Here is a 14,003-nt window from a genome sequence, read left to right as displayed (position 1 = left end):
CAAACGGACCGTTTAAAGAAATTGCTTAATTTATTAAGTCGAGAATTACCGTACACACGGTATGCCGGTGCGAAAGTAACACTACTATTTTCCTATAAAAAATGCATGGAAAAAAAATGAATGGTTAAATATGTTTTTAGTCCCTATAAAAATATACCAACTTTTCGTTTTAGTCCCTCTAAAATTTTCCTTCAACTTTTAGTCCCTATAAAATTTGGAAAATGCTAACAAGTGCCCTAATGGCATTGTTTAAGCATCTAAAAGTAACAACTTTTGCATTGAAAATGATACGATTATAACTTTGAGAGCCCCTAATATGGTCCCCTAATATGGACCCCTAATATAACGAAAAGTTGGTATATGTATAAAGATCAAAAACATATTTAACTCAAAAATAATGAATTAAAATGCGATTAGTTTTTTCAAGATAAAAAAGGAAAACATAATAAAGGTATCCGGGGCAACGGAAGCAGTCTATTGAAACGACGTCATCTCCTTCAACCTAATCGACGATGGCAACGGAGTCAAGCATGGAACGATCGCTTGTTGCAGAAGAAGACAACGTCACGGACAGATTGAGCAGTCTACCGGACTCGATCCTGTGTCATATCATGTCCTTCCTCCCTACCAGAACCTCCGTCGCTATGATGAGAGTCTCTCGCCGGTGGCGCCACCTCTGGAAGGATCTCCAGATATTCAACTTCTGCAGTCGCAATCTAGATTCACATTCGTTCAAAAGGTTTTTATTATTCCTGAACGCTGTCCTCGCCCTCCGCAAATTCCGCGACATTCAAAAGTTTCATCTCACTCTCACCTTTAATCGATCCGGGATTTATGACAACTTTCATCTCGCTTGTATTCGTACGTGGATTCTTGCTGCCATTGGACCCCACCTTCAACAACTCTATCTCTACATTGTCAATGCTGCTGTTGTAGTTCTCCCTCCTTCCCTCTTGACCAATTGCTCCAACCTCCTTTACCTCAGGTTATAATTGCTTTTTATGCCCAAACTCACTTCTAACATTTCATCTCTTGTTTTTTTTACTTTTTTTTTTGTTCTTTCCTAACATGTATGTCTTTTGAAAACAGTCTTGTAGGTTCTTATAGTATAGAGGTAAAACAGTCTTCCGTTCATTTTCCATTGCTCAAAGTGCTGTCTCTCGCCGCAGAAATTGTGAGTCTAAAAGAAATAGTTTACCTTCTATTTGGCAGTCCCAAGTTGGAAGTTTTGCGGGTTTACTTTTACTTTATCTCTGAAGAACTTGTGCCCAAAGCTTTAATTCCACCTTCCTCCAGCTCCGAGAGCTCCAAATCGGCCAATGACAATTTTACTTGGACTTACTTTAAAATAGTTAACACAAATAATGAATGTATCAGATTGGGCATCATTGGCAACTTTCACAGTATGGGGGAAGCATTTCTTGATGTCTTTTCCTTGACTGAAAGTGAATTTGTCGACCCTATTCTCAACCTCATCCGAGATGATGATAGAACTGAATTTTATAAAAACCTCCCAGCTGACTGCTATGATGTATATCTGCGGTTGCGTCATTCAACATCAAAGGTGATGTTTTATTCTTATGGTTTATATGTATATCTACGGTTTGGTACTAATAGTGCGTCATCACTTGTTGTTATCGTGTACCTGCAGTGGCGACCTCATGCCCGTGTTCTAAATTATCCTGAATTTAGCCGTTTACATCATCTGAAGTTCATTCTTCCATGTTTCGACTCAAATCTGCTGGTCCATGTTCTTGAGCAATGCCACATGCTTCAAGTTCTCATAATTCAGAGCAACAAGGTTCGTTGACTTCTCAAGTTTAATACAAACAATCTTTGGTCTGCCTATATATACATGTATGTATGTATCTATCTGTACACCAATATATTTTTGAGTAATGACATGGTTTCCCTTGTTGGTGGTAGGAGGAACCACTGCCATTGAGAACATGGCAGCTGGAGTCAACAACAGTTTTTGAATGTCTAAAATCCCACCTGACTTATGTTCACATAGAAGGATATCAAGGACTTGAAGATGAGTTCACATTTGCTGAATATATTTTGCGGAATGGACTTCTTTTGAAGACGATGCTTATTTTCGTTGATAGTTCAATAGACAAAACGGACATGGATTGTTCTCTCAAAAGATTAACGAATATATCAAAGGGCTCTGTTGCTTGCCAACTTAAATTTGACGTTGATGGGTCTCATTAAGGTACAAACCCTCACTATATTAGTTTTTCAATGCATGTTAATGTCAACGTCAATGTTACCAAATTTTCAACTATATTGTGGTGGAGATACGTAATTCCATACATGCAATGCATCTAGATCTTTTGTCTCTAGTTTTTTTTCCTCATATCAATACCAAATTGCGATTATCCCTCTACACTAAACTTAAATATTAGTCTTTCCCCTAAAACAATGTTTGTTATAGGATTTCAAGCTTTGCAATAATTGAAATTTGCAAGATTTAGAAGGTTGAAGAGAGTAATGACCTTTACATGCTCATCAAAGTTGATGGAAAAACTTCGATTTCATGCCACTTATTGCAACTTGGTCATTATTTTCATGTGTACTCTTGTGGTCATTATTGCTAACAAATATTTGTTTATTTGGGGAATTGATGCTCACTTTGACGCATCCACATCATCTTTGTCAATAAAGCTCTCTCTCTGCTATAAACTGGTTATGTTTTTTGGATTCCTTAGATTTATCGATCTTCTACAAATCCTAAAATAAAAGAAATATGTTTAAAAAAAGAAAGCAAATAGTGTCATGTTTTACAAATATTGAAGAAAATACACCACTTTTTTGTGGTATTTGAATTCAGTAAAACTCTTATAGTGTTACCATCTCCAGTGAAATAATTAAACTTTTGAGATGTTCTTGAAACAGTTAAGAAATTTCTTGCAAGTGTTTTCTACATTTTTATGTACTGTTTGTAGTTTTTAGTGGGTTCACAAGTCCTTGGATATTTTTATGCTTTTTTGGTTGGCTAATATGAAGACATGGTACACAAAATGTCACAATTATGGTCAATTCTGGAGTGCTTTATTATTATTATTTTTTGACAAGAATACGGAAGTGGTTTTGGTCTTTGAAAAGTTGTGGATGCTATTAAGTTATTGTCCTTATGATTATGTGGCACAACATATTTTGATTAGAAGAATTTGATTTCCTTTACATATCATTGTTCCTGGTAGTCATTGTAGTTCTAGAGATGAATACTTAGAAATTAGAATAATAGTCAAATCATAATGTTGATTTTTTTATTTATTTTCAATGTTCTTAGAAGAAATATAAGTAAATCACATTAAGGCTCCATGAAAAGGAAGGCATATTTATGCATAGATATAGATATGAACAAGAGTGATCTTATTAATCTGATTAGTACTGAATGCTATCTACTTATAAGGAACTTACTAAACCCTTTGGATTCGTACGCAGCCACCATTTATCACTGGAAATGGATTCGGAAAGCTAAAATTCTAAAGATACGCATTTTTGTTGGTCGATCTTGCAAAAGCTGCGGTGTTTTGCAAAACTATCTTGCTTAAACTCTAAAAGGACTGTTCCGTGTCTAAATCTATTTGGGAATCTTTAACTTTTTTTCCTTTTAATTCCCTTTTTAGCTAGTGGCCTTGGTTTTTTATGCATGCCATGTCCTTGAATTCATATTTGTTCATCACTGCTTGCTAGATCTTGTGGAAAGCTAGGATTACGGATGTTTTTAATGACATGAAGTGGCATTCTTTGTACTGTCTAAACTAGATTTACTCTACTTATCTTTCTATTATGCAATCTCTTTGCAGCCATCCTCCCCTTAAAATGCATATACATGCTATGTGGTCTCCTCCTTTGATAAATTATTCCATTAAAATTAATGTTGAGGGTAGTTTTTTTAAGTGATTATAGTCGGGCTAGCTATTGCAGAAATGATACAAATAGTGGCATATTGTGTGTCTGTGGATTATAACAATTTGTAAGTTCTAATTCCTACAACCTCTCTAAATTTGATATATTGTAGATTGTTTCCAATGCAGATACTGGCATCAGATATCCATCTTGACGATTTCCTGCTACAATATCTTAGTTCCTGTCAACTCTCTTAATCGAATTTGAAGAAGCGCATATTTTGGTCATTTTGTTGCTGTGCTAAATCAATGATGATTTGTCAATATATTTTGAATATGGTAGTATTTAGCATTTAGTTTAGTTTTGGTGCAAGCATGCAATGCAGTGTAGATGTTTTCTAAAATTTTCTTGCTTTGAAGACCTATTATAAATTTATAATGGCAAATTATGTGGGATTTGTGTACGTGGATTTTATTTATCAATGTTGAATGGAATTGTGATGCTTCACATATCAAAATTTCAAATTTTTCAATAGGTTAAGTTATGTCTGTCATGTCTGGTGTGGTTGTGGTGATTCACCACAAAAAATTAGAACCTATTAATCATCATTTTTTCAGATGGCCTGTTGTAGAAGGAAGAGGTGAACATGTGATCCAATTTGCAGGACTGATGGAAGGAGGAAGAGTGGTGGAATGAAAGGGTAGTTGATGTGTGGTTCTCTAGCATATGGGTGATTTGGAAGACTAGAAACATGATATTTTCACTAAGTTATTTTTTGAAAGAAAGTCGACTAAGTTATGTTAATTATCCAATTGTAATATTTGATATAATATTCTATAAAATTATATTAGGTGTTATATATGGTATCAAAGCTCTTTATCTCATTCTAAGCTTCATTTTGTCATTGCTCCTAATGATACTATCGTAACCAAATCGAATCATTTTACAATACTAAAAATACTAACTGATAATTTTGCAAAAAATAAAAATACAGTTTTATTTTATAGAAATTAAAAACGAAATTCTTAATATTTATTGGGATAAAAAAAACGGTGGATTCTAAGGTGAGGGTCCAATTAGGTCCCTCACATGTGGACCATGAGAAAAACACCGATAGATGAAGTAGATGGTTCAGATTTATTCAAATTAAAAGAGAGAACATGGACAACTTTTCACATTTAATATTATCCTCAACTGATTTTCACTTATGCACTCAATTATCATGCACTCAAACTATAAAATCTGAGATCAAATTATGAACCCTAAATTAAAAAAATTCTTATTCTTCTTCAAACATCAATTCCCCCTTTTCATGTGCTGTAAATAACTTTCTGTAAAGCCAAATGGAGAGGAGGAAAAATGCCAAACCAATATATATATATATATCTTAAGTCTTAACAAAGCAATCAACTCACTTTACTGCCGTATCCATTTTTGCCCATTTCAATTTATCTCAACTATTTAATGGCTTTTTCCAGTGGATCACTGCGGCTACATTCAATGCAAAGGTTTCCTTTGAAGATTTTATGGAATTGCAAATATCAGATTTGTCGAAGAAGAAAAAATTAGTTGATTTTAGGGTTAATAATTTGATTTTCATATTTGATGGTTTGAGTCTAAGAACAGTAACTGTTTATGGATGAAGAAATTGATTATGGAGGAAGAATTAGAACACTGATTGTAACTAGGCTGAAACCATTTTAGGATAGGATTGAATGTGAGTAGTTGTATATGTTCTCACTTTTAATTTGAATAAATTTGAACCGTCTATTTAATCTATTGATATTTTTCTTGTGATCCACCGGTGAGGGACCTAATTGGACCTTCACCCTAAAATCCACCTAAAAAAACATGTTTAACCATAATCTTCTTCTTTTAAAAAAAAACCATATTCTTCTTCTTCTAATAATTATTTATAAGAAAAAGTTGACTTGTTAGATTTATTAAATAATTAATGTACTTGGTATAGAATATAGACCAAATAAATCATTTATGCAATAAATTAAAAAAGTCAAATGTTTCTCGATAGAAGGGAGAAGATAGTTTGCAACTAAATATGATAATAATATTCAAAAAAGAGTCAACGGTATTATTTGGTTTCAATTTCCTTAAAAATATAAAAAATGATTTGGTTTCAAATTTGATTGCGAAATAATTTCGGCGAAACGCGGGGTAGTTTATAACGAAACGACGATATTGCCGTAAACCGAACAAATATAGAAGACACACTCATTCATACTCGTTAGTTATCACAACGCACGCTTTGAACGACGTAATCGACGATGGCACGACGGAGATCAGCCAAAGACAGATTGAGCTGTCTACCGGACTCGCTCTTGTTGCATATCATGTCCTTCCTTCCAACCAGAACCTCCGTAGCTACGATGACTCTCGTCTCTCGCCGGTGGCGTTATCTCTGGAAGGATCTCCAAGTCTTCAACTTCTCCGACGAGTCGCTATGTTACAAAACAGTGTCTGATGAATTGTTCAGAAAATTTGCATTCTTCGTGAACGCTGTTCTCGCCCTCCGCAAATCCCGCGACATTCAAAAATTCAATCTCACTATCACCTATCCATTCGGTGGCATGTTCCTATTCGACTCTATTCAATTGTGGATCCTTGCTGCCGCTGGCCCTCACCTTCAAGAACTCTCTCTCACCATCAAGGATTTCGCAGTAATCCTCCCTCCTTCCTTTCTAATCAATTGCACAAATCTTGTTTCCCTCAGGTGAATTATCATCCTTAAATCGTGTTTCTTTAGTTATCAATGTTATCAATAACTTGTTTGTCTTTTCAAAACGGAACAGACTTGAGTGTGAAGTTCATATCAATGAACATTCTGCATTTCATTTTCCATCGCTGAAGAGATTATATATCATCTTAGGGGTTATGATTTCAGAAGTTGCCTTACTCTCTGGCTGCCCTGGCCTCGAAACTTTGGATGGTTGCTTTTGCTTTGACCCTCCAGACTATGTCACCAAACTTCTCATTCCACCTTCCTCCAGATCCAAGAGATCGAAATCCACCGCTGACAATTTCACCTGGAGCTGGAGTTACCTTAATGTAACTGGAAATATCAAATTGGGCATCATTGGCCATTTCCACAGTATGGTGGAAGCATTTCTTGATGTATTTTCCCCAGTTGAAAGCGAATTTGTCGACCCTATTCTCAAACACCTCCGAGATCGCAAAGAGTATATGAATCTACTTTCGTGTCATTCAACATCTAAGGTGAAGTTTTTATTGTTTGTATTTATTTGTATCTATATATATATATATAGTATTGCACTAATTTTGCGCTATCACTTGTTGTTTTCACGTACAACCAGTCGCCACTTCATGCCCATGTTCTAAATTATCCAGAGTTTCGCAATTTACTTCATCTAAAGTTCATTCTTCCCTGTTTCAACTCGAATGTCCTGGTCAACGTGCTTGAGAAATGCCACATGCTTCAAGTTCTCATAATTCAAAGCAAGAAGGTTTGTTGAGTTCTCAAGTTTAATTAAATCAATTTTTGGTCTGTTCATGTATGCATGTATGTATCTAGCTATACACAAAAATATATTTTTGAGGGCTGTCTCTTGTTGTTGGTAGGAGGAACTATCACCTTTAAGAACATGGCAGCCGGAGTCAACAACGGTTCCTGAATGTCTCAAATCCCACCTGACCTATATTCACATAGAAGGATATCAAGGATTTGAAGACGAGCTTACATTTGCTGAATATCTTTTGAGGAACGGACTTGTTTTGCAAACAATGCTCATTTTTGTTGATACTTCAATGCACACAACGGATAAGTACCATTCTGTCAAAAGATTAACTGATATACCAAGGGGCTCTGTCACCTGCCAACTTAAATTTGACCCAGTTGTCTCTCGTTAAGGTGAAAACTTTCACTGCCTCTTTTTTTATCTCTCGTACTCATTCAAAGTTGATTAAGGCTAGCATTAGTTCTAAGTTCCTAACAGTTACACATGCCTTATATTATGATTATGATATCTTTGAAATTGTCGAAGTCTTATGGTATGAATACTGAGTATATTAATGTAATTTTCATTTTGAGTATCAGTAGAGGATGCTATTAAGTTATTTTTGATTGATAATTGGTATTTTTGAAAAGTAGTCGATGCTATTAAGTTATTGTCCTTATCATTTTGAGGCACAGCATATTTTGATCAGAAGAATTTCATTTCTTTTACTTATCCTTGTTCATGGTAGTCATTGCAGTTCTAGAGATGAATACTTAGAAATTAGAATTATAGTCAAATCATAATGTTGATTTTTTTTTATTTATTTGCAAGGTTCTTAGAAGAAATATAAGCAAATCAATTTAGGGTTCCTAGAAGAAGGGATGCATATTTATGCTTCAATATAGATATGGAGTGGTCTTATTAATCTGATCAGTACTCGGTGCTATCAACTTATAAGCAGTTTATTCAACCCCTATGTAGACAGCCACCATTTATCACTGTAATTAGATTTTGAAGGCTAAAATTCTAGAGCAAACAGAAGCATTTTTATTGATTGGTCTTATGAAAGTTGTGGTGCTAGGCAAAAAAAATTATTTACACTCTAAAGGGACTGTTCCTTGTCTAAATGTATTTGGGATTCTTTACTTTTTTTCTCCGAACTCCCTTTTTAGTTAGTGGTATTGGTTTTGATACATTGGTCCTCGAATGTTTTCTTTGTACCGTCTAAACCAGATGTATTCTACTCATCTCTCTATTATGCAATCTCTTGGTAGCTATCCTCTCCTTAAAATGCATTTCCATGTTATTTGGTCTCCTCCTTTGATCATTTATTCTGTCAAAATTAATTCGAGGTTAGTTTTTTTAAGTGATTCTAGTTGGGCTAGCCATGGCAGAATTGTAACAAACAATGATGGGAAGGAATTCGACCTCACCTTGTGCATATGAATGAATGTGAAAGACTATTTCACAGGGGAAGATTAACTACCAAATACATTAGATGTTGTCAAAGACTGATATTAATGAAATGCAAATATACATTCATATCCTATGAATTGGTGCTTAAGGAATTTTATCTTGTACGCATGAAGTCAATATTCCGGAATTAGGATTAATGTCTATTAATGAATTTTCAAGAATAAAGTGAAAAAGTTTTAATCCATTGTGCACTATATTCATAATTTACATCTTGACAAGTATATCAGCTTCTCCATGCTTGCTCGAAGTATTAAGTATCAAATTTTTCTTATATAATTGATAATAATTGATATAATCACAGTTTGTAATTTCCAACCAACTCCTGCAACCTCTCTAAACTTGATATGTCATTGATGGTTTCAAATGCAGATACTGACTTCATAGATCATCTCGATGATTTCCGGCTAAAAGATCTTAATTCGTGTCGACTCTTCAACAAAATTGAAGATGCTGGATATATTTTCGGCTCTATTGTTTGTGTCAGATTTGTGTTATGTCAATTTTGTTTATCAATGTGGAACTGAATTGTGAATTTTCCCATGCATGTAAAAACTTCAACACTTTCAATTGGTATTGTTATGTCTGGTGTGGTTGTGGTGGATTGGTGAGTTCATCATCGAGTTGTGATAATTGAGTTGATATAAATAAAAAAACCAATCAGATTCTGAAGTTAACAAATTTCAATTTAGTATAGTATCTTTGGTATTGTTATACTTTAGAATTATTAGAAAGACAAAGTGATAATTACCCATGAACATGTTTTATTCTTTTTGGATGTGTTCTCAGTTTTGCTGGTTGTGTTGTACATTGAAGTGATCTTAATTGGTCCATCTATAGCCTTGATTAGCCTTCATTAGTTTACAAAATTGGGTGTTTTCATAATAGTTAAGAAACTAAATTGACGTATTTTTTTCATAGTTTATGAACCTTTTTGTTGATTTTAATAGTTAGGGATTAAGAAACTTAAAAAAGTCTCGTATTATAAAGGTCAAAAACATTTGATCGAAAAATTATATTACTTTTGACCGATGGAAATAAACAATCAACCGAACCTTTTAAGTAAAGTGTGCAGGTGTATTTGACCAAAAAAAGGGTGCAATTGTGACAGGTTTGGCAGCATTCTAACACGTAATAATTATTCTTGTCCAATTACTATAACAAGGACAATGAAATTAATCATATTGGTTTTGTAGGTAGAACATGTGGTCCTTATTTTTGGATCCAATTACTACTACATTATCTCTCCCACTTGTTTCCTTCCCCGTCAGGTAGGTAGAACATGTGGTATTCCAAAGAGTCAGAGGAGGTACAACACTATTAGCATTTATTATACACTGATGAAATAAGATGTTGTTTGACTTTGATCTGAGGACAAAAGTAAAATTCATTTCCAAACAAATTCGTCAAAAAAACCAAATAAAAGTTGGAAAATGTTGGTCCAGCAACACTTCAAGTCAGAAATAATCACTCATGATCACTTTAGAACTCTTCATGGATATATTTGCCCGAATTCAACACTCTTATGATCTTTCAAAATATCACTTATGACAATAATTTCAGGTAACAGAGCTTCGAAAATATCTCTATTTTAGCCCATATGAATATTAGAAGAGGTAAAAGCTAACTGTGGTGATTGGGAAACAGTTCATTGTCAAGGGGAAGAAAATGGAAGACCCAACTGTGTATAGACAAGCTATATGAGCATTACAATATCTAACCAACACACGTCCTGACATTGCATTTTCTGTAAACAAGTTGAGTCAATACATGAGCTCTCCAACCATTGATCATTGGCAAGGAATAAAAAGGATCTTAAGGTATCTACAAGGTACAATAAACATCTGCTTGCATATTAAGCCTTCTACTGATTTTGACATTGTTGGATTATCAGATGCAGACTGGGCTACAAGCATTGATGATAGAAAATCCATAGCAGGACAATGTGTCTTCCTTGGTGAAACATTGATTTCTCGGTCTTCAAGGAAACAAAGAGTAGTGTCAAGGTCTAGCACTTAATCTGAATATAGGGCCTTAGCTGATCTGGCAGCTGAGATAATATGGGTCAGATCACTTCTAAATGAACTCAAACTGCCATTACCAAGAAAACCAATCATGTGGTGTGATAACTTAAGTGCTAAGGCACTTGCATCCAATCCGGTTATGCATGCTCGTTCCAAACACATTGAAATTGATGTTCATTATGTAAGAGATCAAGTGCTACAAGATGAAATCACAATAGCTTATGTTCCTACAGCTGACCAAATCGCAGATTGCTTGACTAAATCTCTCACTCATTCAAGATTCAATTTTTTAAGAGACAAACTTGGAGTGACTCCCTCACCACCAGTTTGAGGGGGAGAGTTAAGGAATATGATATGAAATTAATTATCATATTAAGACTGACTCTCTCATTATGGAGGTGTATCAATCACAGTATTATTTGCAATAATGCCTAGCACAATGTAAGGATCATATCTGTATATTTATACATACACAATGAGTGAATAACATACAACATATTCCTTATCATTCTTTTTGTCAACAATGTTGTTAGCAATTCGCATGTTTTTGCCGGCTGTTTCTGTTGTGGTGAAGATGATAGATGCACTCCTTGCAGCAAGAGATTTTCCTAGACCAACAAGATGGTTTAGGTGTCCTTGTAATGGAAAAGAGACAAGGAGGAGCTTAATGGGATCTTTGTTTGCCATTTTTTGCTTTGTATCATCGGGTCCTTGTGCCTCTGAGTCTTAGGGACATACGGGTCTTCAGCCCTCTTTTCTCTCCGAGCACTAGCGGTACTCGCCTCTTTACCTCTCCGCATCCTATCCTCTCTAATAACCCGCTGCTGCTCATCCGTATCCCTAGCCATATCTGTACAAAACACAAATTAAAAGAAGGCATAAATACGTGGACAATGTATACTTTACGGTAACATGATTCTAAGCCATTGAACCTAAGGCAAGTAACATGTAACATATCACAAATTTAACTTAGGCATTCATAAAAATCCAAACTTAGAATCATTCAACTTGGGCATTTCATCAAAAAAATTATGTATCGTATAACATTATGTCATTCTTAAACTTGCCAAAAAATGTCAAAATCCAGGCTTATAATAATTAAAACATCTATACATTATAAAATTGAACATACTTGAAAAAAAATTACACAAAAAAACAACAATTTCTCACTTAGGCATTTCGTCAAACACCTTATGTGCATTATAAATTAGGAGCATAATTAGTGTTATTTGAACATCTAAACAACTATATTGTACCTACACTTACTCTAAACAACAATTCCAGCATAAACAATACATTAAAACATCTAAATCATAGTTAATTTTCAATTTTCTAACCTAATCTAAAACTAACATTTTGCTCAAAATTATGAAAACTAACACCCTAAACAAACTTTTTTTTTTTTTAAGCCAAAAAAGGAAATAAATTAATAAAAAAACCAGGAAGTACAAGATTGGGGGGACATGTACCTGACCCAATAAACCACAAAAACAACCCATAAAGAGTGATCCAACAATTAAGTACATAAGTGGTATAGAAGAGACATAACCCTAAACATTCACTACCACGGACAATCCAGCGAACCCACGTGTGAGCGCGGAACCGAATTGCAAGAAAACGTAGAGTGAGCATCAGAGCATTTAAGAGGCGTATGAATCGTCTGCCAACACAGAAATGATCCAAGGTCCAACAACTCCCTTCAAACGAAGCAAGTTAAAAGCCCTTTCAGGCCTATCCAACCAATTACGAACCGAAACACGGAGTCGCATAGGTTTTGTCAACACAATCCATCAACGGTGCGTGAAGCAACTGCGACAGATAAAATCCTTATCTGAGGTTGTCCCAAAGGTGCGATAAACGACTACGACCGTCAACACGGCGCACCTACGCACCTGGCCCTTTCGAGCAAACATCAGGACAGAACCAGATATCCAAATCTCAAATCCAGAAAATTCCAGGTTCAAGATTAACGAACTAATCAAGTCGAAACAACCCTCCAACAATCTTCAGCTTCCTGTAAACAAACAGCAGCACAAATAAAAAACAACAACACAGAAACAGACGGTTGAACAAACAACAACACAAAACAGCAAAAGCAAACAGCCGGTGCCGGCGCCGACTAACAAAACCTCCAGCGTGGAGGAAGCTCACCCAAACCTGCAAAACGACCCTGAAAAAAGGATCCAGAGTAGATCTACAAACCCAGATTCACCACCAACCACCGGATCAGCAAGAACCCAAACCTTCCGACGTTGAGACCATACGACCACCAACCCACGTCTGGAATCGGAGCAAGCCGCAACAACCTAAAACCTTAAAACCACCTACAAGGATGAATCTACCAAAAACGCCGGCGAAGAAACGCTGACGAACAGAGAACACCGCATGTGATTGCGAAGGAAGGAAGAAGAGAGTGAAGGCAAGACCGACTGCCGGAAAGGATGAGAACTGGTGTTGCGGAGGACATAAGTCACTCATCGCAACACCACAACAGACGGCTACATCACAAAACCAAGGTTTGGATCGGTTGGGGAGGCAAGGAACAAAGGCGGTTTGAGAAAAAGTTAGAGAGAAGGCAGAGTGTTTTGGTTAGAGAGAGGACCTCACACCCTAAACAAACTACATTGCATGTAAATAGGGAAGAATGAACTTACTTGTGAATTAATTGATGAAATTTGGCGCAAATTCGTGAAGTACAAGTTTGGAGAAATTTGAAATTGTGTTTTTTGTGTTTGTGTTTCTGGAAAATGAAGAAATGAGGGTTCTGCTGTTGCTAAATCGCAGAACTCAGCGGCAGTTAACAGCCACTGGTTGCCAGCGGTAGTTAACTACCGACGCTTTAACCAGCGGTAGTTAACTACCGTTGGGGATAAAAGCGTCATTTCCATGTGTCAATTGGAAATATTCATTGTCAAAAAAGCAATTTTCCTATGGTTTACCCATTAAGGGCCTGTTTGGTTCAGCTTCTGCCCAGCCAAAAGCAATTCTCTACAGTGCAAAAGCAATTCTAGCCAAAAACAACGTGTTTGGTTTGGCTTTTCAGAATTGCTTTTATCCTCCAAAAGCAATTCTCCATGAAGCTACAAATCCTAGCTTCTAGCTTTTCTAGAATCAATTATAAACAGTAAATATTATATTTTATTATTACAACCTATTATTTTCCTTTATTGCCCTTTAT

At 35.5% G+C, this 14,003-nt stretch overlaps 1 protein-coding gene and 1 pseudogene across 4 annotated transcripts; both read left to right on the top strand.

The window, feature by feature from the left end:
- The first annotated feature begins 396 nt into the window (after nucleotides 1-396).
- LOC146899706 (FBD-associated F-box protein At4g10400-like) lies at nucleotides 397-4,375 on the top strand. 3 transcript variants are annotated; one of them, XM_085734625.1, is made up of 5 exons: nucleotides 397-985; nucleotides 1,090-1,564; nucleotides 1,652-1,801; nucleotides 1,927-2,215; nucleotides 4,047-4,375. In XM_085734625.1, exons 1-4 carry the CDS (start codon nucleotides 513-515, stop codon nucleotides 2,212-2,214), a joined length of 1,386 nt encoding a protein of 461 aa, XP_085590751.1. In that variant the 5' UTR covers nucleotides 397-512; the 3' UTR covers nucleotide 2,215; nucleotides 4,047-4,375. The 3 variants fall into 3 exon arrangements, with proteins under 3 accessions (XP_085590751.1, XP_085590752.1, XP_085590753.1); XM_085734626.1 differs by having other exon boundaries at nucleotides 408-985; nucleotides 4,031-4,375; XM_085734627.1 differs by having other exon boundaries at nucleotides 408-985; nucleotides 3,451-4,375.
- Nucleotides 4,376-6,034: 1,659 nt separating this feature from the next.
- On the top strand, nucleotides 6,035-11,333 carry LOC146899705 (F-box/FBD/LRR-repeat protein At5g56420-like; annotated as a pseudogene). Its single transcript, XR_015023207.1, has 5 exons — nucleotides 6,035-6,586; nucleotides 6,666-7,089; nucleotides 7,188-7,337; nucleotides 7,453-7,738; nucleotides 10,507-11,333. The product of XR_015023207.1 is annotated as an F-box/FBD/LRR-repeat protein At5g56420-like (transcript).
- Nucleotides 11,334-14,003: the final 2,670 nt, after the last annotated feature.

This window comes from Medicago sativa, chromosome 8 (assembly GCF_051527215.1).
Source record: "Medicago sativa cultivar Bolivia chromosome 8, Bolivia_mono, whole genome shotgun sequence".
NCBI lineage: Eukaryota > Viridiplantae > Streptophyta > Magnoliopsida > Fabales > Fabaceae > Medicago > Medicago sativa.
The sequence above is the reverse complement of the archived record's forward strand: the minus strand, read 5'-3'. Positions and strand labels throughout refer to the sequence as shown.